Raw genomic sequence first — 15,395 nt, forward strand, 5'->3', positions numbered from 1 at the left:
TTGTGCACCTTTCTGTATATGTATGTTACACTGTAATAAAAGGTTGTTTAAAAAAAGTGGACAGAGGCCAGATTGCACTTAATTGCAAAGTCCTATGTTTTAAGATGGTTTGACAATTTAAAAACACTGGGACAATTTAAAAACACTATGTCATTGGGATTTTTTAAAGACTTGATTTTGCTTATTTTCTCTTCCAGTGTAGTTTAAATAAATTAACTCACTCCGTTATCTTAAAAAAAAAAAAAAAGGAAACAGGCTGGGGCACATCCCTTCCCCCACCCAGGCCTCCAAAGGTCACTAATTCTAGACTTTTTTTCTTCACCATTTATATTTATGTGGTTGCCCACTGCTGCCACAGAACAGAGGGATGAGTTTTTTAAAAATTCAATATCAGATACTCTTTCAGAGGAACCCTGGGACAATTTCCTCATGTTAAGGCATGAGAGCTGACTCAGGAATGACAGCATCTCACGAGCTCGGCAGGTCCCAAAGAGGGTCCTCAGGCTGACCCGTCCCACTTCCCTCCTCACCTTGTCCTGTCGGTCCAGAGCACAGCCCTCCTGGATGAGCGCCGCGATGACCTCGGTGTTCCCCACCACCGTGGCCCGGTGCAAGGCGGTCTGATCCCCCTGCGGGTGGCGGGGAGACAGGGACAGCAGTCAGCCCTCCCCGGCCCCTCACCACTCGCTCCCTCCCTCCACCCGACACAGGGACATCCCCATCACCGCGTGCCAGCCGGGCTTGGTGGGCTGGTTAGTAGACAGTGCATGCCTGGAGAGTCATTTTGTTCACAAACTCAGTGGTAACCCTAAGCCAACTGCAGAACAGCCCTGGGCCGCAGAGCCGACCTCTGGATGAGGGCCACGCCAGGGGACGGCAGTGTGACTGTCACATCTGTGAAGACTGGGTCAGCGGGCTGGGCTGTGTGCTGTGCAATGGAACCAGCAATGCCTGGAATCTCTACTCCCTGCGGAGGCCTCCCGTTCCCCAGGGTCAGAGGACTCACTGGCCTGCTCTGTCAGCTAGCGGCACTCACGACCGGAGAGCGGGTGTACGTGTTGATTGGCCCTGGCCTAGAGCAATGCAGGGGTTACGCTAGGACATCTGAGGAGGCCAGGGGCTCAGGCTGTCACTGCACGTCTCTCAGAAGCCTCTTCTGATGTTTCAGGACAACATCCTCGCTGATTTATGCTGCATTTGACCCCCTCTGTGATCAGATTCCTGGGATTGCTGACCTGCTTTTTCTCTGTCAGGGCACCAAAGGGAACTTGACTCTTCCCCTAATTGCAGTTGAGAGAAGGACTAAAATCCCAGAAGTAAGACCATCAAGTCTGTAGCAAGAGAGAGTTCTGAAGTCTCTGAGGGCACATCTTATCTCTGACAGGCACTCAGGATATCAAGTCCAGCCTGGGGCGCAGGCTTGAATGGGGAGATGCGTGAACGGTGTGGAAAACTCCTGGTGGGACGGAAGGGGTGCAGGGCAAGAGGGTCAGGAGATGTGCGTCACGCATGGCCTTGGGAGACACCTGTCACCTTGCTGGACTTCAGGTTCTTCACCTGTGAAAGGAGGCAAGGTCCCTCCCTGCCCTTCTTGGGGTCTATGATGTGGTTGGCAAGAGTTTTACATAAACAGTTTTCTGGTGGAACACTGGAGGGGCAAAGGATATGCCCTGGGGCACTCCTGGTCCTTAGCCCGAGAGAGGAAAGACAATTAGAAGACAGAAAACATGGAGGATTTTTAAAGAAGGATGCACTGCTACCTATAAACTGCCTTAATCGAATGCTGAATCTACTTACATCCCTGGAACCTGTAACAAATGACAATGCACTTTAAAAGCACTTAATCCAAAAAAAAGTTCTGGGGATGGATGGTGGTGATGGTTTTGTAACAATGGGAATGTACTTAATGCCACTGAACTGTACACTTAAAAATGGTTAAGATGGTCAATTTTATGTTATGTATAGTTTATGACAGTAAAAAAGTACTTAATCCTATTTAAAAACCAAATTCACATTCTTAAAATTTTAAAAAATCTCCCTTTAAAAATCCATGAGGGGAGGGACTTCCCTAGCGGCACAGTGTTAAGAATCCACCTGCCAATGCAGGGGACATGGGTTCGAGCCCTAGGTCCGGGAACATCCCACATGCCGCGGAGCAACTAAGCCCGTGCGCCACAACTACTGAGCCTGTGCTCTAGAGCCCGTGAGCCACAACTGCTGAGCCCACGTGCCACAACTACTGAAGCCCACGCACCTAGAGCCCGTGCTCCGCAAGAGAAGCCACCGCAATGAGAAGCCCGCACACCGCAACTAGAGAAAGCCAGCACACAACAACAAAGACCCAACACAGCGAAAACAAAAACAAAAAACAAAAAAAGAAACATGAGGGGAAATGATTTTTATTTTCTTCCTTATACTTTTTAATACTTTCCAACATTTTACACATATAATTTCTAGCGTCAGGAAAAACTGCTATTTATTAAAAGTCTAAGCTGTACCAATATACCAGGAAAGGGACTGTCCATGTCTCAGAAGCTTTTCTCACTGTTCATTCTGCAGTGATGGATCCAGACCTCCACCCTCCCATTACCATGATTCCATCCACTGTCCACTGCATTCTGTCACCAAACCCTCCCCTTGGTATCCTAAGCTATTATTCCCATTACAAATGAGCTTTAGCCTTGGTTTTCTTCTCACCCACCTTTCCAAGACCCCTTACTCAAAGAGGACCCTTTCTGTGTGCCATGCAGTCAAAAGCAGAACATGGCCACTGGGTCAGTGTTTGCACAAGGTGTGCGAAGCCAACACACCTCGTCTTCAAACAACTTAGGAAGTGTTTCCAGATGAGGTGTACTTAGTAATCATGAAAAATTGCCCAGTCTTAACTTTTTAAAACTTCTATAAGAATCTCCCAGACTGCCTGTTTCTCTACCAGCATGGTGATGGGTTTTCCCAAAATGGACCCCAAGTGCAATTTGTTACTGACCTGATAAGAAATGTGGTGCCCTGTTCTCAGCAACAAAAGTGAGGCTGCAGCCCCTCCTTCAGGGTAAACACCGCCTCAGTCAGATTTCTAATCATTAGAGGCCTTTTACTGTCCCCACAAGCTGCCGGCATTGTAACTAGCACTCCTTGGCCCAGTCAGAACAACCCTTTTATGTAACCAAATGTAACCATTCTGTGCATGTTCTGCATAAAGTGTGGGCCGTGTGGGCCACTCTTGCTGCTAAGTCAAGGTGCAGTCTGACGTCAGCCTGGCTTCAAGTCAAATGCTTTATTGTGTTTCACGGGCTGCCACTAAATCATGAGTTGAGGCAGCTTTGGAGCCAGAATGTCACCAGTATTTATTACTTGCTTTTAGTATGAATCTCGTGTACTTGCTTCCCTGGGGGTAACATTCCTTTGTGAAACTCTAGCTCAACGTAAGAAGCTAAATCTCACTTCTAGTTCAGCCCTTAAACGTCAATTTCCAGAGGGACGAGCAAAACGCGCAAGGAGACCTGACGACCTGGGTGAGGCTATGGTGGGAACAAAGGGTCCTCAGGCACCTGGCACAGGTGTCTCCTGCGTGTCCCCTTTCCTGGCCCTGCCTGTCTCCAGGCCACAGCCTCCCCTCCATCTTCACACCCCTCAGTCACAGACCCGCTCAAAGCCAGGGTCCTTGCCTCAGGTGTCGGATATACACGGCTGTGAAGGCCAAAGCCAGCCTTTCCCCACCCTGAGTGGTCCTTGAGCAGGACCGTTAGCTTTGCTCACACCAGGTGGGGTGGGTTTGGAGGACTGGGTGAGACACTTTCTCTAGTACATGAAAACCAGCCACCCTGAAGTTGCCAAGGTGAGCATCACAGGCTGAGAGACACGAAATACATAAGCCAAGGACCACCTCGGGCTGTCTCAGAGCTATTCCCCCCCCAGAACACAACATAAGCAAACACCTGAGACTCTTGATTGAAACAGGGTCAATTACCTGTGAATCAACTCTTCCTCCTATAAAACTAAAACTTACCTTTGAAATATTTCGTCTTTGAAATATGACACAGAAAAGAACAAGATGTATCCTCACTACGTACTTATAACAGACCCAAGCAGCAACTTTGACATAATCTTTATTTCTATATGATCTAAATATCAACCATGAAATTCTGAAACTTTGGAGGAAAAAAAAGAAAAAGCTAGGAAAAGTGTGGCACTCTCAACAAAGTTTACTCATTATTTTTTCAGCAAATATTTATTAATCCTCTACTATGCCCCAAGCACCGTGGCACCTAATTCTCTCATTTTATTAATTAAAAAAAACTAAGGCCCAGTGCAGTTCAGGGGATAACCAGCTAATCTGGGGTAGCATGGTTGGGGCAGAACTCAAATTGGTAAGGCTTTTTGCGCTCACCCTGAGCTGTTCACAACCTGTGAAGTCAATTGACCTTAAGACAGGCCTTAAAAACGATCAGGTGCTTCTGTGGGATGGGCTGCCTCTTTATGGCATCATCAAGCTAAGTGTTTATGGCATCATCAAGCTAAGTGACTGAGCCCAGTGCCTTGGCAAGTATAGGCACCTGAGAAGTATTTGTTGAATGACTGACTACAAAGAAAGAAGCAGAAGGAAAGCGCTGAAGCTGGAAACTTGAAGACCCAGCAATCTTGCAGTTTGGCACTTCGGTTTGGAACAGGCAAATCGTGTTCCAAAGGGACTGCACCTGTCTGCAAAGTGCATGAACCGCCAGCTCTCCATTTTTCTAAGACGTCAGTGTTCCTTACTTTGGGATTTCAAACGATTTGCAACCACTGAGGTCTAGAACTTTGTTCTTAAACACTTTTAAGTGTTCTCTCCTACATGGTGAAAAAGAGTGAGCACAAGTGTGGGCAGATTCCAAAGCCAAGCTCATGGGAGAAACCCCAGTCATGCAAGGGTGGACCATGCCCCTCTTCAGGAGGAATCCCTCCCAGGTGCCACAGGCAGACATGTTGCAAGGAAGCTCAAGACAGGGTAGGTGCACAAAATAATTGCTGACCTCTTTTTCTCTCTCTGATCTTCCAGGGTTCTTCCTAGCCTTGCTTCTCTGGTTTTTCTTATTTTTCTCTTCCTTCATGCCTTTTACTGTGGCCACAGGGTCCTGGACTATTTCTGAGGTGGGGGCCGTGTGACTGCTCATTGACCAATCAGAGATGGCCTTAGAGCTCCAATGAGAGTTGACAGGGTTGGCAGGAGGCAAGAGGGAACTTGCCCCTGGAGTTGCATATTCTAAAGAACTGGTTTCCACAGGTTCAAATTCATAATAACCCCACTCCAGGGCACTGGAGGTCATTCTTCAACTAATTCTCAGTCTTTACCATGACATAAAGCACAGTATCTGTAGAACATGAAGTTAGGAGTAAATTCTTCATAACATTAACCTTCTCTATCGCTACCCATCACCCAAGATAGGTAACTTCTGAAATGATTTTTTTCCAATACTTAATCTCCCACCAGCTTCTTTAAAGAGCACTCATAAAGAGTTTTCTTCCTTGACTTCCTACATGAGTTTCAAGGCTGATCAACAAGCACAGTAAACGTATAGAAGACACACATGAACCATATTCTGGCAAATGCATTACTTCAGAACTAGTAAAGATCAATTCTACGTTCTCCATTCCCAGCTGTTTCTACACTGTTTTGTTGTTCGTTTTGTTTTAAGCTACCTGGGAGAAGCAATGTACGCATCGTCTAGACCAAGGGAAAGATGCAAAAAAAAAAAAAAAGATTTCAATAAGTGAAAGAGTTCCTCTCTGAAAGTAGAGCTGGCTTTCCTTCTGCGGCCATGTCCCCCTTTGGCTGCCTTGGCTCCTGAGTTTTTACTTCCTATCTTGCCTGATATAAACAGCAGTAGTTCTAGAAAGTCAGCATGGCTTTTGCTTCAGGAGAACACAGTGATACTCGCAGCTCAGGACCTGAGACAGGAGTGTTGGGTCAGGATGGGTTAGCATGCCTGGTACTGCAGCCTTGCCACCGTGGCAAGCAAGGGCTTCAATTATACAGAGAAAACCAGATGCAGCCTGACATATTTGCACCAAGCACTGAATGCCCTGCGTTTCCTGTGGTCAGAATCTTTTCTCTCTCCCTGTATTTTTGCTCCTGTCATGTAAGGATAAGATATAATCAGGTATGTTATGATGGCTACAGTGCAAGGAAAGAACAAAGTGTTGTGACCCAGGGTAGAAATCAACAGCTTAAAGCTAGATCAGCATCTTTTGAAAATAATATCCTTGATGACTCAATAGGTTCCAGATATAACCAGAAATTTATGAATGACACTGACAGCCTTATGCCCGTGTATATGACATACTTGGTTATTTCTTTGTGAATGCTGTCCTTCTCAACTGATGTGTTTGCCAAGTTTTAGGACATTACACAGAGACTCAAGGAAACCTCGAAGCGCTATGGTAACCCACACCCTAGCCCACCTGAGTGTCTGAAATCTGATAACGTTCTGTAACCACAGAGATCACAGGTGAATCTGGAAGGGGTTTATAAATACTAACTCTCCAAGATTCTGCGTTCCTCACAAAAGTTCTTTCTCCTTTGAGTCCTACTATACAAATTAGAGTTAGAAACAGAATTGAGAGTTTCTGAAAATAGCTTCCAATCAGATTATCATTAGGATATTTTCCTAATAGCTCACTGGACGGCAATTTACATAATCTTTTCTACATCCCCTTCTTAGAGAGTTCACCCTCTTCAAAGACCCAACAGGGCCACCCTATGCACTCGGTGACCCCATGCCAGCCACTGCTGAGTTACTCAGGAATGGATTCTTGACTCCAAAAGAGCCACTGGAATCTCTTTCTAGATAATTTGACTAAAGAAACTCAGAGACTGAGTTTCAATCATGGCAGAGCACCAGAGTGAACTCTTTCTGGAGGCCTCCTTTTTCTCAGATTCCATGAGATCAGTGTGCTGTTGTTTCTTTAAATAGGTCCTTTTTAACTGAACGTATACAGAATAAGAGAAATCAAGGCGAGAAAATTAAAAAATTACGTTTTTAAGCTTCACCTTTTCTCCAGTTATAAGTTTGGTCAATGACACATTTCCAGCAAGCCTTGCCTATACTCGTGTGTATGTGTGTGTGTGGGGGGGGGGGGGGGGTGCTCCTTCATACTGAGACAGGACACAGACAAGATGCCCTTTGAGGCTCTGCACTTGAATAATACTAGACAGGAAATACTACCACTAGATAGGAACCATGATGGAAAGACCAGCTCACACTCCCAAACTCGACCTTGCTACTGAGAATGGGGCCCACAGCAGACCTTCAAGAGGAAGTTCTTCCCACCAAGATGAAGCTACAAAGTGCTGGAGAGCATCTCCTACCGCCCCCTCCCTCCCCTCATAGCTAGTTACATGTTGTGGGATCTGAGGCAGACAAGCCCCCTTGACAACCACGCCCTGATAGAATGATGGCTTCTACTCACATCGTCCTGGACATCGAGGTCGCAGCCAGCCTTCAGCAAGATCTGGACCACAGAAAGATGGCCCTTATTGGCAGCAAGATGCAAGGGGGTCCGGCCATGCTGTCAATGCAGAGCAAACACTGATTTCAGAACAAGACGTCACGCGCTCTTCCCCTGGGGGCGGGGAGCCTAGAGCAAGGTTTGCACAGTAGCGCTCCCTGCCACCCCCACACCCCCCCCCCCCCGTTCAGTTTGGCAGGAGATTCTTATGGATTCATCCAGAATTCAAGTTTGTCTTGGTTAACCTTGGCTATTGGCACTGTGATCAAGGAACAAAATATGCTCAAAATGTGGAGACTTCCCTTAGTGCATAATTTCCACTCCCCGCTCATCCAACCAGCAAGTAGGAAAGTGAGGGCTTTCAAGTTTTCTCTTATTTCCCCACTGGTTTGATAGTCAGGGATGGTGAAGTGGCCACAGTGAATCTGATGGGGTAAGAGATGGGAGAGCAGCAAAGAGTCAAGCTAATCAGCCCCAGAGAAGTCTAGTTAGTAATTCCTCAAAACTGAAACTGATGGACAAACCGTTAGAACACATTCTCCCCTCTTTAGAAACAAATTTTTAAATTACAAAGTATTTCAGCCATTCAAAAAATATGAACATTTTAAAATGTACACAGCCACCAATCACTTTGAGAAAAAATTAGAGAAACTGTAGCCATTCCTCGTGAACCCCTCCCAGATCTCATTTCCCCTCAACCCCGAGGTAACCGCTCAATTTGGGATCCGTCATTCCTGTCCCTTTTATTACACTTTACTACACGTTTGTAGCCACGCATAATAGATGAACATCGTTTTGCTTGTCTTCAAACCTTACATAAATGGTATTAAACTGTACAATGTCATTTGGCAATTTGGGGGGGGTCCAACATTATATTTTTGAGTTTTTTAAAAATATTGTCACATCATTCACTCATTCTCCCACTGATGGGTTCCAGGTTGTTCCCAGTGGCTGGCAGAACACACGTGAGTGCACGTCTCCTGTGCACCTGAGCGGGCTTCTCAGCCCTGCTGGTGAGTCAGAGATGACCGTTCCCTGCAAGCGGGCTCCTGAGCTGTGACACTGAGGGTCGCACTCAGAATAATCCTCTTCAGTGTAAATCAGTTTCCATCTAGAGAACTGACCTTGCCAAACGCCTAATTCTCCAACTCTTGAAGGAGCCATTATGTTGCCTTTGCTTTCTCCCTCAAGTTCACGGTGAAGAAACGTTCCCACCCCAGCTCCAAACAGCATTTAACCATGCACGGCCCCACCTGTGCTGAAACACTCCCAGGGGAATGAGGGTCTCACACGGCCTGAGTCCTCTCTCGCATCTTGGTAAAACTTCCCAAAGGCCTTTACTGATATTCTAGCAGGATAAACCCATTTATGATCTCGATCAAGTGCCAGTTTGCCGTGGGTAACTAGCCTTGCAGGAAAACAAGATGGCAGACAATAAAGGATCTTAACTTCAACCCGCGAAATGCAATCAAAGCATCAGAATGATTCTGGAAAGAAAGAGGTCAGAGCTCACTTTAAAATTAGAATTCTTAATTAAGAAAAAAGTTTGGGGCTTCCCTGGTGGCGCAGTGGTTGAGAGTCCGTCTGCCGATGCAGGGGACATGGGTTCGTGCGTTCGTGCCCCGGTCCGGGAAGATCCCACATGCCGCGGAGCAGCTGGGCCCGTGAGCCATGGCTGCTGAGCCTGCGCGTCCGGAGCCTGTGCTCCGCAACGGGAGAGGCCACAACAGTGAGAGGCCCGCGTACCACAAAAAAAAAAAAAAGAAAAAAGTTTGTCCTAAGAAAGTGGGCTATAAAAAGCCTTCATAAAAAGGCAACGTCTGAGATGAGATGAAAGCGTGACCTGCCTTGGCTGGCAACTGTGCTCAGCGCGGGCCGCTTAACCTTGACTCCTCTGACGAAATGTCCACAGCTGATGAGATGGAGCCAGAGAGCCTGGTTCCCCCCTCGCTGGGCCTGGCCCCGGGCTCCACCTGTCCTGCGTCCTCGTCCAGGTCATCGGATCAGTGACCTTCACAAGGCTTCTAGAGCATCCTGAAACAAGGGGAAGCCCACTGCATTTGTGAGGAGAAAGACGTGTGTGCTGTGAGGAGGGCTGACAGGATGGCGGGACACAAGAGCTTCTGAGCATCTGGAAAGTGCAGACCGTGCGGGCAGAAGCTGCCCCGAGAGAGGCTGGGAAGGAGGCCACAGGCCGAGGAGTAGCTGGTGCCACAGGTCAGGGGAGCCCCAAGGAACATCCCTGTCAGCAACCAGATATTACAGTGTGGAAGCTGAGGCCCAAGGAGGCGAAAGGGTATGCCCAAGTGAACACCAAAGAATCAGAAGAAACACCGATGTGGTTCCAACCAGGCCACGTCTGGAGGGCACTTCAGAAACTACATATTACTAACGAGGCGGCCCTGGACTGGAGGCAGCTTCCCCCTCCAAGGTCAGCAGAGTCCCCTCTGTGGAGAAAAGAGAGGCCAGAGGCACTGGAGCCCGACAAGCCTCGTTCAAATCCCGGCTCTGACTAGTAACACCTGTGAGATTTTGTGCAGGACACTCTCCTAAGCCCCTTTCCTCATCTGTGAAACAGGAACGGTCTCCACTACTCACCCCGCAGGCTTCAAACAGGATAAGTGAGGGAACGCCCACCATCCATCACGGGTTTCCTTCCCTCCAACTGTCCCCAGCCTCGCCCCTGAAGACACCCCAACCACTGCCTCTCCTCCCTGACACCCCTGCACCGTTGCCTCGGAGACAAGTGAGATGTTTTCGAGGGCACAGACCTGGGAGAAGACTTGGACCTTGGGTCACCTGGATAGCCAGGTGGGCCCTTGCCGGAGGGTTTTGAAATACAAGGTCCCACGTCTCCACGTCTCTCTGGAAGGGGCTTCTTTACTGAGAAAACCCTTCTCCCGTTCTGCGAGAAGAAATGTTCACGGCTGCCTTCTCCACACCCACAGCACTTCGGCTCCCCTCAGGGAACCACCAGTCCTGTTCTGAGGGCCCTTCCCACTAGGCCGTGATCTCCCCGAGTGCGGGACTACACCTCAAACCAATCCCGGCGCTCCTCAACCACAGGGCAGGCCGGGCCTCCCAGGGTCACTGGAGCAAATTCCACAGTTCCACACTTGACCAGAGACAAGGCGGGCCCGGAGGGCTGCAGCCTCCAGGTTCGGGGACGTCTCAACCCCTCAGAGGAGGTGTAGGCATCCTGGGGGCTTCACGAGCATCTGAGCAGCTGCAACAGTGACACAGGGACTCCTCTGAGGAGGGTCAGTGTCCCCCTTGCATGTCTGGCTCCTTTTCTGGCATCTGGTAAAACTATAGCGAGTAGCAAAGGCGGTAGTAACTGGTTTCCCATTGACCCTGAAGCTGTCCACTCCTGTTCCCTGGGCTCTCCTAACACAACCCCCCCCACACACACACACCACCCACCCAGAAATGTGGTTGGTTTTCCAGAACATTCTGTAGTGAAAAGCAACAAAAGTAGAGCCATTCAGGGGAGTAGCTGCTCCCACCCAGCACACAGGGATACCCCAAGGTCATGCCTGACAAACGCAGAAGGCTGAAACCACCCTAAGTGTGAGGGGGAAAATAAAAACTGATCCTTAGAGGGGTCTTTGAATGACCTGAACTTAAGGGTACAACCGGTCTCAACCTCCACGCCCCTAGGAATGGCCAGTGGAAGACATGGGAACAGGAGAAAAGACTGTGGACCATGAATGATAAGAGGAAGAAGTTTCTGAAGCACTGGTTTGTCCTAGGCCCTGCCTAATTCAAAGACCAGTTTAACCCAACTCAACCCAGGCCCTGGTGAGCCCAGCAAGACCAATAGCAACTGTGGGACTCGAGGGACATTGTTCCAGCTAATGATTAAGAACTCTCCAGACAATAGGGGCTTCTTAGACAATGGGTGAATTTCCAGGATGTCCGGCCCCCTTCCGAGAAGGAGGGGAGATAACAAAATGTAAAAAAGGTGTCTGTCAAAGACCAATCAGACAGCTGGGGAGAAGGAGGGAGATAACAAAATGTAAAAAAGGTGTCTGTCAAAGACCAATCAGGCAGCTGGGGACAAGTTCCCTCTCTGGTCCGAGCCTAAGCCGGGACCAATCAGCAGGAGAACACAACCAAATCTATAATTTACATACGGGGAAGTGGGAACCTATAAAACTGACATATTCGCGCCCAAAAGGGTTCCTTCTTCGACCTCCTGCGTGAGGACCAAGGAACCCCGGTGCACCGGCCTTCAATAAACCTCTTGCGTTTTGCATCGACTTCCGACTCTTGTTGTTTCCTGGGCGAGTCGAAACTCCTAGGAGACCGCGCAGGTCTAACATTTGGGGGCTCGTCCGGGATTCCACTCGCCCCGGACCACAAGAACATCGGGAGTTGGAGGTACCAGGTAAGCTCGAGCTTGATTGTCTGTTTGTCCCTTGTTCTTTGTGGGCCATTATCGGAGGAAAGCCGTAAGAATCGGCTTATTATGGAATCTGTATCGGACCTCTGGCTAGGCAGACGTGCTAATAGCCGGCGTCCATGAGCCCTAGGGGACGCCCTAGTGGCTCATCTGGAAGGAGAGGCAAACTCTGTCTCCCCTTCACTCGGTTTCGGCAGTTCCCTTGGTGATAACTGCCATCTGAAGAAGTTTCGGTTTTGAAGCGAGCTCGCGGTGGCCCATACATATATGTGTTTCGTGGAGTTTTAACTGTTTCTGTATTGTGGTCTATTCTTCTTCTCTGACGGACGACAATGGGACAAACTATGACGACTCCTCTTTCCCTTACCCTAAGCTATTGGACCGAAGTTCGGGCCAGAGCCCATAATTTTTCGGTAGAGGTAAAGAAAGGAAAGTGGCAGACTTTGTGTGCCTCTGAATGGCCAACATTTCAGATAGGATGGCCCCCCGAAGGATCCTTTTTATTAGACAAGATTAAGCTGCTGAAGTCTAAGATATTTAATATAGATCCCCACGGACATCCAGACCAAGTACCATATGTCTTGGTCTGGGAAGATTTAATTCTCTCCCCACCTCCGTGGGTCCGGCCCTTTGTTTCCTCAACAGGTACGTCCGCGCATACATCAGCAGCGTCGGAGATATTAGCCTTAAAGAAAAACCCCAACACGGAGAAGCTACCCGACGCCCCGGATCTACCGAAGGCGATTTATCCTGACCCGCAGTCCGATTTGCTGCTTTTGGATTCCCCACCCCCTTATCCTCCGGCCCCGAATCCCCTACCACCTAGAGGACCCCCAGCTCCACTGCCCTCGGCACCAAGGGAACCATCCATGATGGAAGAAGAAAGGGGTCCCTCAGTGGGCACTAGGAGCCGGAGGGCTATCTCCCCGGACTCCACTGCCCTACCTCTTAGAGAATATGGCCCCCCCGATGGCCAAGGGAATAGACCTCTCCAATATTGGCCCTTTTCCTCTGCAGATCTTTATAATTGGAAAATGCATAACCCAACTTTTTCCGAAAATCCACAGGCCCTTACCGCTTTAATAGAATCTCTTGTTTTCTCCCACCAGCCCACATGGGATGATTGTCAGCAGCTGCTCCAGACTCTCCTAACGACTGAGGAGAGGCAACGGGTTCTTTTAGAAGCCAGAAAAAATGTATTAGGCGCCAATGGGCAACCTGCCCAGCTGCCTAACGAGATTGATGCTGGTTTCCCACTCGTCAGGCCAAACTGGGATTTCAATGCCCCGGAAGGTAGGGAGCGCCTGAAAATGTATCGCCAGGCTCTGGTGGCGGGTCTCCATGGAGCGGCCAGACGGCCCACTAATTTGGCTAAGGTAAGGGAAGTAACTCAGGGGCCCCAGGAATCGCCAACTGTGTTCCTGGAACGTTTAATGGAAGCCTTTAGACGCTTTACCCCTTATGATCCAACTTCGGAGGGACAGGGCTACTATAGCAATGGCTTTCATAGATCAAGCGGCCCCTGATATTAAGAAGAAATTACAGAGGCTAGATGGCTTGCAGGGATTTTCGCTTCAGGAGTTAGTAAAAGAGGCAGATAAAGTATATAACAAAAGAGAAACAGAGGAAGAGAAGGAAGAAAGAAAGCAGAAAGAGCAGGAAGCCCATGAAATAAGACGGGATAAGAGACAGGAGAGGAATTTAAGTAAGATACTGGCCACTGTGGTTGGAGGAAGAAATATAGGGGATAGAAATAGGCAGGAAGGGCGAACGGCAGACAGAAGGCGGCCATTAGACAAGGACCAATGTGCCTACTGTAAAGAAAAAGGACATTGGGCGAGAGAATGCCCTAAGAAAAAGAATGGAGGAAGGCCAACCAAAAACAAAATCTTAACATTGAAAGAAGACTAGGAAAGTCAGGGCTCGAACCCTCTCCCCGAGCCCCGGGTAACTCTTAAAGTGGAGGGGGAACCTGTTCAATTTTTGGTAGATACCGGAGCCCAGCACTCCGTCCTTCTCCACTCATAAGGTCCTATCTCAGCTAAAAGGTCATGGGTACAAGGAGCCACTGGGAATAAACAATATTCATGGACCACACGAAGGACAGTAGAACTTGGGATTGGACGAGTAACCCATTCATTTTTGATTATTCCGGAATGCCCCTATCCTTTGCTGGGAAGAGATTTACTCTCCAAAGTAGGGGCTCAAATCCACTTTCAGCCAGAAGGTCCCACCATAACTGATAATAAGGGAAGGTTACTTCAAATATTGACTATGAAATTAGAAGATGAATATAAATTATACGAGCAGCCTTCATCCTCACGAGTTAATGTTACTGATTGGGTAACTCGGTTCCCTCAAGCCTGGGCAGAAACTGCCGGAATGGGGATGGCCAAAAATCGGCCCCCGGTGCTAGTGGAACTCAAGGCAACTGCCACCCCAATAACGGTCCGTCAATACCCCATGAGTAGAGAAGCCAAAGACGGTATCCGTCCCCATATACAGAGGCTACTAGACTTGGGCATCTTAATAAGATGTCAATCAGCATGGAACACCCCTCTCCTGCCGGTAAAGAAACCAGGAACAAATGATTATCGGCCGGTGCAGGATCTACGAGAGGTAAACAAACGGGTGGCAGACTTCCACCCCACAGTTCCAAACCCTTACAACCTCCTGAGCACTCTTCCACCTCAACATATGTGGTATACTGTTTTGGATCTTAAAGATGCTTTTTTCTGTTTAAGACTCTCTCCCCTGAGCCAACCCTACTTTGCCTTCGAATGGAAAGATCCAACATCGGGAATGTCTGGTCAGCTGACATGGACACGGCTACCTCAGGGATTTAAGAACTCCCCGACCATCTTTGATGAAGCCCTCCATCAGGATTTGGCATTATATAGAGAATCAAATCCCCAGGTAACATTACTCCAATACGTTGATGATATTTTATTAGCTGCTGAGACCCAAGAAGATTGTATCAAGGGTACTGAAAAACTGTTAACGGAACTTGGAACCCTGGGATATAGAGCCTCAGCCAAGAAAGCACAAATATGCCAACAACAGGTCAGTTACCTGGGGTATCTATTAAAAGGGGGGCAAAGATGGCTCACGGAGAGCAGAAAGGATACGGTGGCCCAAATTCCGGCTCCCAAAAACGCCAGGCAGGTTAGAGAATTTTTGGGGACGGCCGGATTCTGTAGACTATGGATTCCAGGGTTTGCTGAGCTGGCAGCCCCATTGTACCCCCTAACCAAAAACAGCACTCCTTTCGTTTGGGGCGATAAGGAACAACGGGCTTTTGACCAAATCAAACGAGCTTTACTTTCAGCTCCAGCCCTAGGACTGCCAGATGTAACCAAACCTTTTCATTTATATGTGGCCGAAAATAAGGGCATTGCAAAAGGAGTATTGACTCAGAAATTGGGTCCCTGGAATCGCCCAGTTGCTTATTTGTCAAAAAAATTGGACCCTGTGGCATCAGGATGGCCCACCTGTTTAAAGATAA

At 48.4% G+C, this 15,395-nt stretch overlaps 1 protein-coding gene across 10 annotated transcripts in view; it reads right to left on the bottom strand.

The window, feature by feature from the left end:
• ANKRD6 (ankyrin repeat domain 6) overlaps positions 1-15,395 on the bottom strand; it is a 196,250-nt gene that overhangs the window by 39,649 nt on the left and 141,206 nt on the right. For 4 of the 10 annotated variants that reach the window (XM_067702569.1, XM_067702570.1, XM_067702576.1 and 1 more), the window contains 2 exons: positions 7,447-7,545; positions 531-629 (listed from right to left, as the gene is read on the bottom strand). In XM_067702569.1, coding sequence (XP_067558670.1) covers positions 531-629; positions 7,447-7,545 — 198 coding nt within the window. Of the gene's footprint in view, positions 1-530; positions 630-5,009; positions 5,349-7,446; positions 7,546-15,395 lie in introns of those variants that run through there. The other 6 variants (XM_067702577.1, XM_067702573.1, XM_067702568.1 and 3 more) reach the window with 5 other exon arrangements.

Source organism: Pseudorca crassidens, chromosome 13 (genome assembly GCF_039906515.1).
Source record: "Pseudorca crassidens isolate mPseCra1 chromosome 13, mPseCra1.hap1, whole genome shotgun sequence".
Classification (NCBI taxonomy): Eukaryota; Metazoa; Chordata; class Mammalia; order Artiodactyla; family Delphinidae; genus Pseudorca; species Pseudorca crassidens.